General features: G+C 37.1%; 2 protein-coding genes across 2 annotated transcripts; one reads left to right on the forward strand and one right to left on the reverse strand.

The window, feature by feature from the left end:
• Positions 1 to 600: 600 nt before the first annotated feature.
• Positions 601 to 11,154, forward strand: atrip (ATR interacting protein). Its single transcript, XM_032549483.1, is given in 21 exon segments — positions 601 to 889; positions 2,150 to 2,363; positions 2,366 to 2,465; positions 2,803 to 2,885; positions 3,221 to 3,391; positions 3,475 to 3,587; positions 3,811 to 3,826; positions 3,828 to 3,957; positions 4,080 to 4,181; positions 5,149 to 5,242; positions 5,601 to 5,765; positions 6,031 to 6,154; positions 6,156 to 6,293; positions 6,389 to 6,433; positions 6,525 to 6,703; positions 8,973 to 9,109; positions 9,255 to 9,346; positions 9,613 to 9,696; positions 9,773 to 9,845; positions 9,937 to 10,128; positions 10,457 to 11,154. Coding segments are annotated over 20 exon segments (2,325 nt in total). The 5' UTR covers positions 601 to 889; position 2,150; the 3' UTR covers positions 10,531 to 11,154.
• A 671-nt stretch (positions 11,155 to 11,825) lies between these two features.
• LOC116710456 (tribbles homolog 2-like) lies at positions 11,826 to 15,062 on the reverse strand. The gene is given in 4 exon segments (XM_032549484.1): positions 11,826 to 14,268; positions 14,372 to 14,664; positions 14,777 to 14,941; positions 14,943 to 15,062. Coding segments are annotated over 4 exon segments (1,056 nt in total). The 5' UTR covers positions 15,051 to 15,062; the 3' UTR covers positions 11,826 to 13,778.
• Positions 15,063 to 16,185: the final 1,123 nt, after the last annotated feature.

The following is a 16,185-nucleotide window of genomic DNA, read 5'->3' on the forward strand; positions in this document are numbered from 1 at the left end:
GCCAGATTTTCAGAAGAGTAGCGAAAATATGTACTTAAATAGAAGTATAACATATATAAATTGTTACAAATTTTTCTTAAGTAAAACTAAAAAATAGCCATTGAAGAAATGACTCAAACAATAGTTCATTTTACTCAAGCAAGTGCAAAAAGTATGATGCAGTAAAATGACTCGTACAAAATTTCTTACATTTTCCCTTCAGTCTGAATTCATTATTTAGTCATGGTATTTTTTTATTCTGCTCTTCATTAAAACGAAATTAGTAATTTTCTCAAATTAAATCAGATGCTTTGATCAGTTGATCAGAACTTGAGTAGCCAATTTGTCAAGTGCGTATTTTACTCTTACTTGAGTTATCTTTGGGATGACTACTTTTTACTTCTACTTGAGTAAAAATAGAGTGAAATAGTGTTACTCCAATTACAGCCAAATTTTTGTTGAATCTACCCACCTCTATTCTATTCTATTCTATTCTATTCTATTCTATTCTATTCTATTCTATTCTATTCGCGTTTAGTACTTTTTGTCTTCAGTCGGGTCTTGTAGCACCAATGTAAGCGAATGAATGTCAATGATTGGTCAGGTTGTCCAAACTGTCTTGTGATTGGTTAGATTTGTGGAAGTATAGCAGCGGGTAGTACAATAACGTGATTTCATATTGTTTGTTTTAAGTTTTACTGTTTTAATAACTTATTTTAATATAGCTGTCTCTAGGAATAGCTGTAAAATCTGTGTCTGTATCTTTTTTGAATAAGGTGTTACAAGATAGCTGCATATTATTGTGACAGAATTAGCTTGGCAGGCTAACTTCCCATTGGAACCACGATAGTTAGCATTAGCTTCCAAGGAGCTACAACAACAACAACAGTAGTAGCCTCACCGAGACGAGGTAACAACTCCATAACAAGCTCATACAACTTCTCACGATTTGTTAATTTCGCTTTTCTTTGACTTTTTTAAAAAAAAAAAAACTTAAAGCAAATGTAATTAAATCGCACAATAGCGAGCTGCTTCATTCTGATGTGACGTCGTTTTTAGCTTAATGACACCTCAAGATTTTTTTCTAGTTGATTGACCACTAATGTTAAGCAGCCAACAATAAGATATTAAATGTTTACCTCCAAGTTGAGCTGAGGTGCTTTGATTATGTTTGTAGGATAAATTTAATGTGTCAAATTTGACCTTACCACTTTATAGCTGGGGACTATTCCACAACTGGGATCATTACTTTTTCTTAGTGAAATGATATGCTTTTCAGTACCTACGATGGGAAAATTTCAAACGATATTCATATCAAAACAGACAATTTTTTCTACTAGATCAGTAAAACAGTGTTTAAATCATAACATGATGATATCCTTTATGTCGTTCCAATTTTCATTGAAACATGTTATAAGTTGTAATGCAAGTTACAGAAACTGCTCAATTAAAAAAAAATGTTTTAGATATTACCATCTAATGTTGAACAAGGGAATTTTTTTATTGATATTGATTTTTAATGATTAGACTGAATGTCTGAAATTTGACGTGTCATTGTAATATTTGTCCTGCCAAAAGTTATTAATGTAGAATATTATATTTTTGCCATTAAGAAAACCACTTGATAACTGATACCTAGACACCAAAATACACTAACCTCGCATTCTTTTTCAAATGAAATGTTGTGGTTGTATATTTTATTGATGGGAATTCTTAAACTGTTAATTCTGTCAGAAAAAGCATGAAATACATGGCATGCTAAAATGATGAACATGACATGAGACTGCGCAGAGATTGTGTGTTTCCCAAAGTAAAAAGTTTAGAGAGATTGAGCAACATAAAAGTTTCATATTTCCTCTCTGATAGAGTTGGATGTATGCTGTAATTTATTTATTTCGAACATGATAGTAGTATAATCATGCACAAGAACAATGACAGGAAAGCCCAGAAGAGTTTTCCTTTTTGCCTTCTATGACATATTTCTGAATGTGTTTTTTCTTTTTAGGGTTCAATTGAATGTTACATTTCTTTTGAAACGGTGCTTTAAACACTTTTACCTCTAATGGAAGTTAGATAATACAGCAGTAGCAAAGCAGACTAACAAATGCTGACATTTTGGAGTCCCTAAAAATCAATTTGGTCATCCCATCTGCTCCTTTGCCCCTCACAGCATGAATTGCCCACCCACAAAACGCCTCAGAGGCCTTAACCAGGATGTTGTGACAGCAGTTGCATCTGATGACCCTTTTGGAGATGATGAGGAATTCACCCAGGATGACTTGGATGAAATAGACATCATCGCCTCACAGGCCTTCACTTCGGCAGTAGTAGCGTCCAAACCAGCATCCAAACCGAAGCGAGCCAGCGCTTGGGTCTACCTGGACATTCCTCTCCAGGCCAAAGCAAATTTGCAAAAGACCACAGCAAAGAGAACAAGTCTGGGATCTACCAAATAAATGCTGGGAAACACAGCAGGGAAAATCTTGGTGAGTTGAAATTGAATAATTTGTATACTTAAATTAATATTACATGACTCAACCTGATAATTTAAATATGTAACTTCACCTGCCTTTTTAGCAGCTTGATTTCCTCTGATTTGACTTTATTCGTAAAAATACATAAAAGATCTAATGGTAAGGTTTATGGAGGACAAATGAACCATTTGATTTTGTTATTATTGTAAAAACCATAGTTTAAATTATATTAAGGGATGCTAAGACCTCTCTGCTGAGAGGTGTCCAAGTCAATAAAGTTTAGTCTGTATAGTTTCTGTATTGCAGGAGTGTATAAAGCAGTGTTTTGTGTGTGTGTGTGTGTGTTCAGGTAACATGCAGCAGCAGCTTGGGTCAAACAGGGAAGACTCCTACAGACTCCTGGAGGCCCAGCATGTAGAGCTGAAGAGGAAGGTGAGACGAAGTGATTTTACAAAATGTCTCCATTCACAGGCATTTATGTCATTGTGCTACTTTGTTGAAACCCAAGCTATGTTTGTCCCATCTTCAGCAGCCTTCCTTTTTGGTTTCCTTGTCTGTTGCTATAATATCTATGAAAATATTTTGTTTCCTATTTGTTTAATATGTGACAATGTATTCTTAAAATTATAACAAGTCTGAGTAAATATTTTATTTACATAGAGTAACAAAACTGTGTAACCTAGTAAAGTTAATTTGGATCAAATCTTAAGAATGTTTTGCATTTTACACTCCATATTTTTAAATGTGAGTTGGGTGTATGTTGTTAGTTAAACGAGGTGGAAGAGGAGATTCTGTTGAAGAGCGGTGAGATCCGTGTCCTGAGAGACTCTCTGAAAGCAGCTCAGCAAGAAAAGGAAACTCAGAGACAGAACCAGGTTCTCCTGGAGACTCAGAGGCAGAGAGAGCAGAGCGACAGGGAGAAGGAGCTCAACAAGAAGGTGAGGATGTAGAGGATATGGACACACATATGTTCAGAGCTGATAATCCTCTAAAGCAACTCTGACATGTTTTGTATGCACAGGTTCTGTCTCTGCAGTCTGAGCTGCAGTTTAAAGAAGCAGAAATCAATGAGATGAAGACCAAACTTCTCAGTTCAGACAAAAACAAGACGGCCTCTCCTGTGGCTAGGACTAGGTAGGCATCTCCTATTTTAACACCATATTTTATAATGAAATGCTTCATGTTCTGTAGCTGCATATAGTTGTTTTTTTCTGGTTATTTTTTTCTCATCAGCCATATAATGACAGCTTTTTTTTATTTTTGAAACTCAATCTCCAAAGTTATAAGCAGTTCTTATTGACTATCATGACATATTAACAAATGAGTTTCTGGTCACCCATAAATTTTATTTTTTTAGTCCTAAAGTGCTCAGCTGCACTCACCCAGATGCATCAGATGAGTGGCAGCTCCTCCTCCTCTCCAATAGGAAATGGTTTCATCACCAAGGAGACATTTGGAGCGCAGATTTCATCACGAGTGACGCCGGTGAAAACTCCAAGAGTTGGTGAGTCACAAGATCTGTTGTCATGAAAATCCTGAAATAGCCAAACTTTTCTCTTATCTGTACTTACAATTGAGCTGTGTGTGTGTGGGGGGGATGTGCATGTGTGTGTGTTTGTAATGCAGCAGCAGACAGAGGAGTATCCAAGAGCAGATCTGGTGATGGACAGGATATTTCTCATCCAGACCCGTTCCTCTCTGCCAGACGTGCAAAGATGCAGCACAAAGGTTTGTTACATTGACTAGCTGCTTCTAAAGGACTCATGGCAGACTTATAATTTGTTGATATTTCATCTCACACACAGCTGTGTCACTTGTTTAGCAAGTGATGAGAAATTATAAGCATGTTTCACCTATGGGGATTATTGTAAATATATTTTAGTTCTGATAATATGCCAAGATAATTTGTTGTGCCTGATTAAACTTATAATTTAGGATGTCCTCGTCTGATTTTTTTGTCCCTGATACTGGGACAACAAATACGCTACATAAGTATATGAAGAGTACTTATGTAACAATAGGCATAAGTACTCTACATATCATCAGTATTACTATTTTGTCTCACTTTACTCCTCCATCAGTGTCTTTTAGGACGCCGCAATCTAACTATCTGTGTTTTTCAATGGGGACAGATGTGATTGTGCCAGTCAGTTTCTCGGGAGAAAATATAATATGCTGCTCCAACTCAAGGACAACTATGTTATGTTATGTTAGGTTAACTATAATATTCTCCTAAAATTTAAACTAAAGCAGGGAGATCTGTATAAAATAACACATTATGCTATTTAATGGAACAGAACAAACAGCCAATAGATGACTGTGTTACATTTACAGATGCATCTTAAAAAACTGAAATGCCCATAACAATTTAAGTGATTCAGTTCAAAAACACATGTTTCCTATACATAAAAAATACAATTGCACACAGAGTGATTCATTACTGTATTCAGATGTTTCTGCATGATGATCTAATGTAATATCCACATTTTCTGAAAAAAATTAATTGGGATTTTCATTAGCTATAAGCCAATATCATCAAAATGTTTGAAATATATTACTGTGTGTAAGGAATCTTCACATTTTAAGTTGAATTGCTGAAACAAATAAACTTTTTGATCATTTTCAAATTAACTGAGATCTACCTGTATCACGAGAGTTCTTTTCATCCTGTTTGTGGTTCTGTTTTGTCCACTAGGAGGCATCCTGCTTGGGGTGCTGCTGCAGCAGCCATTGGTTCCTAGCAGCCTCGGTCTCTCCCACCTGCTGTCCATGAGTGTGGCTGAATATAGGTGAACACCTTGACCAAGAACAAAGACTAGAACTTCCACAATTCATTTTTGTATAAGGCTCAGACGGCAGGAGCTTCAGAGGGAAAACGACAGGGTTAAATGTTTGATGTTCCAGAATTAGGAATAGATGTGAATAGATTGCCAGAAATGACAATAGAAACTCAAGTTAAAGACCAATTCTATGAAAAAGCATCCTAGCCTCTAAATAAACTCTAAGTATAGACTAAATAAAGATTTGAAGAAATATTGCATGTGATTTCATCTTTAGGCAACTTTAGTCATAAGCAGAACTTGTTATAGTTTCTGAACATGTAATCTTCACTGATGATTTTTTGTTTTTATTTCGTTGTGGGTTCAGTCAGCTGTCCATCAGCCCTCAGCTCCACTCTGATCCCCTAGAGGGCGCCAGTGCTGTTGGAGCCAACAGAGCTCCTCTGAGTTTGGTCCAAAGCCTGGCTACGACTGGAGTCAACCTGCTGAGTCAGAGTCAAACGACCATCGCCGTCAGCAACAGAGACAACAGGTAGTCTGACAGACTGAGACTTTTCTAAAAGCTTTACTAAACTGTCCACATTGTGAAGCATCCAGAAACATAAATGATAACATTCCTAAAGTATTTCCTGGACAACAGAGTCCTCTTGTGGTCAAATGTTGTAACAGCAGCATTGAGATCACAACTGGTGCAACCCCAACTTTCTATGTAGTCATTCATTTTAGCACCAGGCTTTATCTATAGTTATAATTTGATATTGAGAATAAACTAAAATAGAAAAATCTGTTTTGTGTAGGTCGTGTCCTGGAGCGGTCTTCCTGCTTCCTCTGTTAGATCTTCATCTTTCTCAGCTCTGTTGCACTTTGGAGTCTCTTGGCTCCTCTTCCACTGGGATTTATGGATCAGACTCCACCACTGCCAAGCTCAATCTCAGCAGGCCAAACAGAGTCTCCTGTACTGGGGAGACTGGATGAGGCTGGCATCACAGGTTTTAGAGTGGAGGACACTGGCTTGACAGCCCTCAAGCTTCTTTACCTACTTTTGGCTCAAAGTGATGAGGTGAGGAGATAAATGTATTTAAAGGTAGATTTGAGTTATTTATACTTCAAGACTTTTTGAATTTTTTTACAGCTAACATTTATGTTCCCCTTTAGGTGGTGGAAGCGGTGTTGTTGAGGAAGAACCAGACTACAGGCAAGGTACAGGAAAATCTAAATTATGCAAAATTTTAACATATTTATACATCAGTTGCTTTTCATTGATATAGACTTGTTTCTCATCTGTTTGTAGACTGATCGCTCTTTTGCACACATGGGCCTTTGCTCCCAGAATGCCTTGCTGCAGTCATTGCTCCGGTTGTGTGACAGGCGTCTCAGTGGTAACAGTGCTCAGAAAGAGAAGCTCTTCCTTAACGCTTTGAAGACGATGTGTATCCTCATAAAACGGACACCTCCCACGCACTCTGACAGGTACATTTATGTCAGCTTTTTTATATTTAACCACAGTGCAGAGATTTAACCATAAGCATTAAACATTAGTCATAGTAAGATCTTAATTACACTTTACCTCATTGGAAATGACAACAGCATAGATTAGAAACAAGTGAAGTGTGACTGATTGGTTATTTTTTCTATGTGACTGCAGGATACAGTTGAAATCAGTTGTCTGACATTAAATCAGATTAGACCTTGTATTCTTCATGGAAGTACCAGAATTATATAAAAACAAGTATGAAATAAACTGACTTTAAACATGAAATGTAGAAATGCAAAAACTGATTGCTTGGTTTTTTCTGATTCTTGCAAGTCCCTAATGGTTCTCCTTTAACTGATTGAGTCGATATAAATAATGATGAAACATAAAAAGTAGTTAAAGAGGAAACTACTGGCGTTTACAAGATTCCTACACTGTCTTGAAAGCTTGAGGAAAGAAAGTAGAGTATCCAATTTTTTTTTGTATCTTTTTGTTAAAAAGTTGTATTGTGTTCACTGATTGGAATAAGAACAGATTTTTTCTTTTAGTTTTTGACTGACTGACCATTTAGGACAGATCAGGCTGAAAATCATCTGATTCTGACCACCAGCTGATTTCACAGTTCATCATCTCAAACTACACAATATTCATTGCAAATATATTCAGAGGTGTGATAATTTTTTAATTTAGTAGATTCTTTGTTTACGTACTAGACACCAGCTAATGTCACTCACTTTCAACTTCATACATATTTATTTACTTTTCTGTGAACCTATATTTACAATGCTTCAATGGTAAAGGTAATTTTATTTATATAGCACATTTTCAGCAACAAGGCAATACAAAGTGCTTTACAGGATTTAAAAGGAAATGCAAACAAAATAACAAACCAAAAGAAAAAGCAAAAAAAGAAAAAGCTAATAGTAAATAAACTACATACTTTGGCCTCTAATTCCTTTTCTGGTTTGGAAGAATAGGAGTCTAAAAAGTAGTTGCTAAGGTAGTTTTTCTGGGTTCCAAGTTCTAATCCCTGTTCTGGGTTGCTAAATAAGTGTAAGTAAGTAAGTATCCTCTGGACTTCTGGGATGCTAGATAAGTATAAGTATTCTCTGGAGTTTCTAAATTTGTAAAAGTAATGAGTACTCCACAGTTTCTAAGTAATAATAAAAACTAAATGTTTCTGTTCTGGAATTTTTTTTTCTGGATTCTAAGTTCGTTCTAATTCCTTTTATGGGTTGCAATAATAGGAGTCTCTGCATCTAAATAGTGAGTATTCTACAGTTTCTAAAATATAAGCTAAAGAGTGACTGTTCTAATTCCTGTTCTGGGTTAAAAGTGAGTACTCCACAGTTTCTAACAAAATAAAATAAAAAATGGAAAGGACACATTAGGGCACATGGCACCATTCAGACAAAACAAATGGCAAAACAAAAACATGAGTGAAGGCGGTGACATCACAGGGCCATGAAACCACGTTGCTCAGCCTCCCAGCAGAAGTCCGATAAAGATGTTGTTATCGAGGAATGTCATTGGGAGTGCTCAGCTCGACAGCTGCATGGATAACAGGAGGGGATGAGGTGGGAAGGAGCGTTATGTTTACATGTCTTCAAGGAGATTGGAAATATGCAGCCCTTCCAAAGCAACACGGGGAAAGCCAATTCAGATACAGAATGTCTTAGGTCGGGTAGATTATAAATTTCAATCTTCCCTAAAGTCTCTCCAATACATCTCAGGTCGCAATTATCCAAATTAGTTTGGTCGCTCCACTGAGCCGAAACTAGCAACTTCTCCAAGATCGATTCCATCAGCTGGGCTGCGAGTCTCAGCAAGACTCACATCCAACTTGCGTCTCTGTCCACACCAATAGTCTGAGTGTTCACTAGTTCAGCCAAGTCCGTCAGAAATTTGTCGATAAGCAAGGTATCTGGAAGCTCCAAACAGCAGAAATCCTGTTATCATGAATAAATCCAGGGTGTATCCCACCGGGTGTGTCTCCACAGGACAACAGGGCTCTCCTGTGCCCAGTCTTCTCGTCGAGAAAATCTGATCAATTGCATTGAGAGACCGGTTGACCAGATCCATAATTTGTAGATTCGGAGGATGTGCAAAGAAAAGCTCCAAAATTATAGAAAAAGACAGGACAAAAACAGAGCAAGCAGGGCAGGCATGGGCAGGGAGGGAGCAGAGGAAAAAAACGTCCGCCTTCACCGAGTGCAAAGAGAGGAATCAATGATGTATATGACTTCTTTTTTCCTTATGCTTTAGGCTCCAGTGTGTGTTGCAGGTGGTATGTCTATGTTTAGCACAAGACACCAGGGTGCAGACGGTTACAGAGTGTGTGTCTGTTCTCACAGCCATGTCTGACCATCCGACTCTGGCCAAGCAGCTCTGTTCCCAACACGGTGAGAAAATTCTCTGACTTCAACTCTGATATAATTTGATAGCACTTACGCACTCTGAAACCACTGCTTTTTATTTTGTTTTAAAAAAATTATATTTCTTGTTAAAAAGTTTATTTTTCTCTTTTTTTTCTTTTTTTTGCTGCAGATACTTGTATTTTTCTTAAGTTGTTCCATTTGATTCGGACCAGAGCAGATACACTAGCTACACATGCCGATTGGATTTTGCTGGACCTGCAGGTAACATCAACTGATTTATTTTTCCTTGTGAATGTGGGAAGTATTTAGCAGTAAATATCACGTTACTTAAAGTATACATATCATATAATTTTAGAAAATCAAAAATCATTGTTCTTTCCTTCAGTTTGTTTCTGACTCTTGTAAAAAAATTCTGCCATGTTTTCATCTGTGAATTGCATGCTCATCAAATTAACTATATAAGAACAGAGAGCGCTGGAAAAGTAAATAAATTTGGGATTCACTGTGTTTTCGCTGTTGCACTCCAGGTTGTGCGTTTCTTGAGCCGAGTGACTCAGAGGACAGAGAGCTGGACAAGCAGCAAGCCAAGCCCCTGCCAGTGTTACAGTGAGGTAGATCACTCTCACCCTGACTTCTGTTTCTTGTTGAAAATGTTCTTTCCACACAATTTTCTCTGTTTCTTTACAGTTGGTTCAGGCTGTTGTAATCATTTTCCATCGTCAGTGGTTGGATATTCGCGGCTCTCAAGAGCAAACCTCTGGTAAATTGGGGGAAAAAATAAGAAAGGGACTCTCTTAAACATGCAATAAATCCTGATTTAATGAATCCTGACTTTGTTTTTTCTCATACAGCACCCAGCTCGTCTTGTTGGAGCGACCCAGATACATCACTTCTCAGAGAGTCTCTGCTGCTTCTACATTGGCTGCTGCTGCATCACACGAGCTTCTCTGAAAGCTGCCGGCCAGTGTTGCACATGTATGACCAGATGATCCCTGCTGTGCGTGAAACACTGAGCAAGATCTCTGATCTGAGTGACAGCGAAGGTACCTGTACACAAAACACGAATAATCTTCCATCTTTGAAGAAGAGTATATCCTTAGATTGTTGGAGCACTCTAGCAGAAGTTGAATATTTGGTAGATCACTGGTTTCCCTGTTCATTAAATAACTAGAAAGCATCTTATTAATGTACAAATTGATTTTTAGTAAACTAAGCATCAATTAATGTTTTTCTTTGGGTGATAGTCATTAAAAACACATCCAGTTATATTTGAAAATCCTAATATGGCCAGTTTTTCATTGAGTCAGCCTTTGATCCACACAGCAAAGTAATGGTTGTTTGTGTTTTACCTGGATTGTTTCTGTTCGTCAGAGCTGGCCTTGGAGGAGATCTGCCGCTCTGATGGCGATGACACCGATGATATGGACACTGACACCGCCTCATAGCCTGCTGCTACTGCTGAAATATGAAGAACTGCTTACAGGCTGATCAAATAATTCAGAATAAGATCAGGTCAGAACAGAAACTTTCTGTTAAGTACTTATCTGATGTAAACAGAACAAAAATGATGGATCAGAGCTGAACTTTGACAGAAGTATCAAACAGTGATGAAGGAATCATTTTGCTTTTTGATGGATTTAATAAAAAATTAGATGAATGAATCAAAGTTCTCAGTGAGCATTGTCAACTGTTTTCTATTTTACTTTAATAACCAGTCCTCACTAATTCCTGCACAAGTTAATATTGTACAACTTTTAAAACTCTCCAAACAGAAAATTAAAATCTTTATTTGGGTGTTCTAAGGATGTCCTAAAGAATTTACTGACTCAAATACATTAATCAACTGCATATTTTCCTCTGAATTGCTGTCGAACTGTTTTTATTTATTCATTATCTCCCAGATAATGGAAAATGGGATGATGTCTGCAAACTCAAACATTTTTTCAAACTCAATTTTCTTTTTTCTTTTTCTTTTATTTGTTTGGGGGTTTTTTTATTGGGGGTGGGGAGGAGTGTAAAATGTTTTTGAAATTTTGCACATCCAGCAATAAAGTTGCTTGGTAACTTTTTCCCCTGAATGATCATTAAATTATTCAAGAAATTTAAGAAAATTGACAAACTTGTGATGAGGATATTGAGCTATTTTTAAAAGCCTTTCATAGTAACTAGCACTGCTTTACTGGTTTTATTTTTTTCAAATTGTAAATATTCCTACATTTCCTGGAGTCTTCCCAGTGGCTGCCAAATCATTTATTAATTGAGATAGATTTAAGCTGCTATAATCATATTTGAGGAAGCTCTGTACTGTTCTTAAGTATTCTTAGTTATTACTGCAGTTAATCCAGAATAATTTCCTCTGCTAAAAATGTTTGCAGGAAATACATAATCATATATAGCAATATATTTATTATTTGTTTGTAGCATTTTTTGCTTTGGCTAATAGTTTAAACCATCATGAAAAAAATCAACCAAAACATCATCTTTGGCAACACTAGATCCTGATGACTGGATCAGTGGACTCAGCTTGATATCTATTCTAATACTGAGGTCAGTACTGGGTCCAAAACAGTAGGTTGGATCAGCCTCAAACTCTTGTGGCTTTTTGTCATGCTGTTTTTAGAGTATCAAATATATCTTATTTTAGTTGGGCTGTGTAGTTGAGTATCCAACCTGTAGACCAATGTTGAATGGAAATTGTAGCTCAAAATATCCAGAAAAAAGACCCATTTTGAGACCAGAACAACTTTAAACAGCCTTTATTTATTCTGTCACAACTGAAAACAGAAATTGCACTGTACACTAAAACAAAAGGCATCTTGATAGCAGGCATAAAGCTTGTTGGGTAGTGATTTTCTTCATCACTCACAGGAGGATGGCAAATTAGGGAATAATTGTATTTGTATAGCATAGTATTTGTATAGTATTTTTTCCTTATTGTAAGTCAAGTCCTCAAAATATATCTTCATTGTCCTGAAATGTGATTAAGTGGCTAATCTACTCCAGGTTTTTAATGCAATCTGGACCATAAAAATGCCCCAAAATATATGTTTGATAGTGCTGCGGCTTTAAGAAAATAATGTTTCATTATTTATATTTTGTTCAGATTATTTCTGATCTAAAAAACTTTTTTTCTCTCAACACCCAAAGCATTTTTCGTGCAACTAACGCAGAGTTTTTGCTAATTACCAAATTCAGTTTATTTAGTTTTAACTGGATAAAACTAAATAAAAACATTGATTATCTGAAAACTAAAGACACATTTAAGTTGAATTAATTTTTCTGCTCAGCAACACACTCTTTAAAACAGTGAACAATTTTTGTAATGATCCTTAACAGGATTTATAAATGTAAACACTTGAAAGAAGTTCTGCCTCTTGAGGCGCCGCCTCCTTCAGAGACTCAAATCTAAATTTTGTGGTATTTTTAGGTGTTTTTCTTCAACACATTCAACTGACATCACTACATCAGTAAATGACGAAGCTCATTTTAAGTATTTGCAAAAGAAAGGATGTTTTTCTTTTGTGTGTTGAGCCAAATCTACCACTTCAAAACCTGAGTTACATAAAAGAAAAGTTTCCACACTGCATTGGTGTGCCTGAACACCCCTTGTATGTTGTTAAACTATGGGAGAGTAGCTGCAGTACAGGTGGTTAGAAAACAAAACATTCTAATTCTTTAGATGAATGTCGACATGAGACCACTTTATCTCAAAGAGGCGGGGCGAAAGCTGAGACACAACTACAAACAAACGAAGGCACCTGAGGTTCAAGTAATCCAGGATCATACCAATGGTAGTGTTTATCACTTCATGTATGCACACATATGTAAAAAAAAAAAAAAAAAAAGACTTTTCACTGTGAGATGTAATAACATTTTTAGAGAAATGTTTAAACCTTGAAGCTGGAATCTGGTTTTAGTTGCAAATTGATTGTAGACTGCCTGGCCGCAAATGACAATGAACAGTTCAGTTTAACAAAGAAAATGTTAGAAAAAATGTTATTGCGAAATAATGTATAAGCAAGTCTTGAAACTCACCAGCAGGCAGACGTGTACTGACATACTGAAGAATATCCTATAGTTATTTCAGAAGGATCAAATTATTGGTCAAGACAATTTAAACATCAAGGAAGAACACTGGAAAAAATAGATTAGGAACTGTGAAATCCCCCACCCCAAAAAACCAACTTTTTATGATCTCAAAGATATCTTGAGTGATTGTAACCTGAGAAAATGTGTAAGTTTGGGAAATCTAGTTTATGAAAATAAATGATATAGTTTTTCTTTGCTAAAAACTGAACTGCAGAGCAATGGGATTTCTCATGTAGTTGAAGTTCTTTAAAAAGATCAGCTGAGTAACTGATTAAACTAAAATAACCTTTTTCCATCAATCACAGTTTCTTTCAAACAGGCATAAGCATATTTCACAGCCACAATGCCGCGATTCATCAGGCCCAAACTGAGGAAGAGATTGTGGGATTCACCAAGAAAAAAAATTCCCAAGATTCAGCCTCTTTCATCATGTTGGTTAAAAAAATCTAATTATAAATAATGCAACTCTATGCAACGTAACAAAATTTACTAATGCTCAAATGTTTAGAATGGAACCACATCCAAGTGGTAAGTTACTGTTTGACTTGTGGCCAGGCAGTGTGTTATTGCAAATTCACACATGAAGATATAGTGTATAAACATTTTATTGTTTCTCAGTCCATGTTGGCACCACTTGGTCATCCTCCATCTGTTTGTTCTGCATTGCATTTTGGTTGTGATGCGTCTTGTGCACATTGTGGTGTTGCACACAGAGATTGGTGGTCAGCCATGGATGCATCAGCAGTTCGGATGCCTTCAGTCTCTCAGCAGGCAACTTCCTCAGCATGCAGCTAATCAGACACTTTGCCTGTGGCGACAAGCCACTGGGCAGGCTGAACACCCCGCGCCGGATCTTAGCGAAAAGCGCAGCTGGCTGCGTGTCCTGAAAAGGGTATCGTCCAATCAGCATGGTGTACAGAGACACGCCCAGGCTCCATACGTCTGCAGCGCGACCTGAGTAGGAGCCATTTCCGTTGTTGAGCAGCTCAGGGCCAACGTAGGCGGGACAGCCGTGTCTGTCTTTGAGGAAGTCGTTATCAGGGTTACCGTGGAGGACTACACTGTCGTTAAGGCCGAGCAGGGCGAGACGAGTCCTGCAAAAAACAAACAAAAAAAACATTAACTAAAGTTCTCTTTTTTCATGTAGGATGCAGAACAATCATGGTATCAGCTATGCCACCAGAGACTGTATCCTACCTGTATTGGTCCATAAAGACGAATCGTCGCAGCTTCAGGTCCCTCAGGATGACTCCTCTATGGTGGCAGTGCACCACCGCATTCAGCATCTGAGCAAACAGACGCCCCGCCTCTTCCTCGTCCAGGCGCTTCCTGCTGCGCACGTATGCGTGCATGTCTCCATGGTGATCGGGCAGGAAGACGTACAGGTTGTCTTGACCGACCACCACATCTTGCAGATGGCAGATGTTGTCGTGTTTACCAATGCGCTCGTAGGCCGCCAACCGTTCCTGGAAACCCTGCAGAGGGAGAACCTGCAACCAGAACAGTCCATTACTTCAAGTACTAAAAATTACCACCAGATGTGTTGGAGAATTTCGTCATATTGCCACCACTAGCAGCATTGTTAGTGTTACTCCATCTTACCTGACAGGTGTACTGCTTTTGTGTGCTTGTGTGTACGGCCCTATAGGTTTCCTCCCTTTCACAGCTTACAAACAGGAGATATGGTCCCACTCTGGATGGGGGCTGGCTTGGGCTGGACTTGGGTGCGGGGTTTGTTGGTGTGAGGCATGAAGATAGGCCACTGGCATGAATGGGATGTCTCCAGACGGGCGAGTTTGCATTTTGGTAAGTTTTCTTGAGGTTCAGCCAGCAGCCTCTTCAGACACAGCTGACTTCTGGTTGTTGCCACACCCATCCTCGCTTTTTACTGGTGAAGACAAGAGACATGAGATTTACTATTAACTTATAATACCAAACATGTTATTTTTCATACTGGTATTTTTGAGACATCGTCCTCTTCAACAAAAACCTGATGTGCAACGTGCAAAATATAATTAATATATTCTCAATAGAAATGCGGAACACATGGAAAAATGTGTAATATGGGTGCAAACTGGCTTTTTGGAATTTTTATTTTGGAATGTTGTGGGCCCAAATATTGACGAATTCAAATCAAAAGACATGCACGCAGCAATCAGCAGTTTTGATCAAAAATCCAATGTGCGCAATTTGAAAGATTTCAGAATTTTCATGGAATATTAATTATTTTTTTTTTAGATTAACTATAATCATATCGCCTACTATATTTTACATATTCTCTATAAAAATGTAGAATGGATTAAAAAAGATCACAAAATATTTTTAAATTGCCTAAAATAAGCTTAAAGTTTCTGTTGGAATTCAAGGAACTGACTAAATCAACCAGCGTCAGAAACCATCCAATAAATAGTTACTATATTGCAAAATTTAAATGATCTCATAGCTATTATTATTATTGATATAACACTAATGTATAAATTCCTTTTCTTACAGAAACAGGAGGTGAAACAGCATGCTTCTAACAGAGCGCTAAAATCAACACTAGTTCATATGTCAAATTTCAAATGCATGTTGCAGTCTTATCTTAAATGAACACAAAACTATTTTTTCTGCCTAATGTAATCAAGTATAATTATTTTCTCATAAATTGTTTGAGACAAAACACATTTGAGTGAATATTTTTGGTTATTATTAGGCTGATTCTTATCCTCACCTGCGCCCCAAATATACATCTTGTCTGTTTTTTGACAAATAAAACCATTTTTGACAAAATTTTCACCTGGGTAAAAATACCTATTTAATGACATATTAGATTTAATTTACCTGTGTTGAATAAAGCACTTTGTTAACTTATTCTAACAAACATATTTTTATTTAAATTTACATTAAAACTGCTCCCTGTTGCACAACAGCACCCTCTACAGGGGAAACTCTGACTCTCACTGATTCTTTCACTAAAACCTCTACAGTGACATTTTCACATTAAGTAAAGATGATGTATTAGTATCACA

The sequence above is a fragment of the Xiphophorus hellerii genome, chromosome 20 (genome assembly GCF_003331165.1).
Source record: "Xiphophorus hellerii strain 12219 chromosome 20, Xiphophorus_hellerii-4.1, whole genome shotgun sequence".
NCBI lineage: Eukaryota > Metazoa > Chordata > Actinopteri > Cyprinodontiformes > Poeciliidae > Xiphophorus > Xiphophorus hellerii.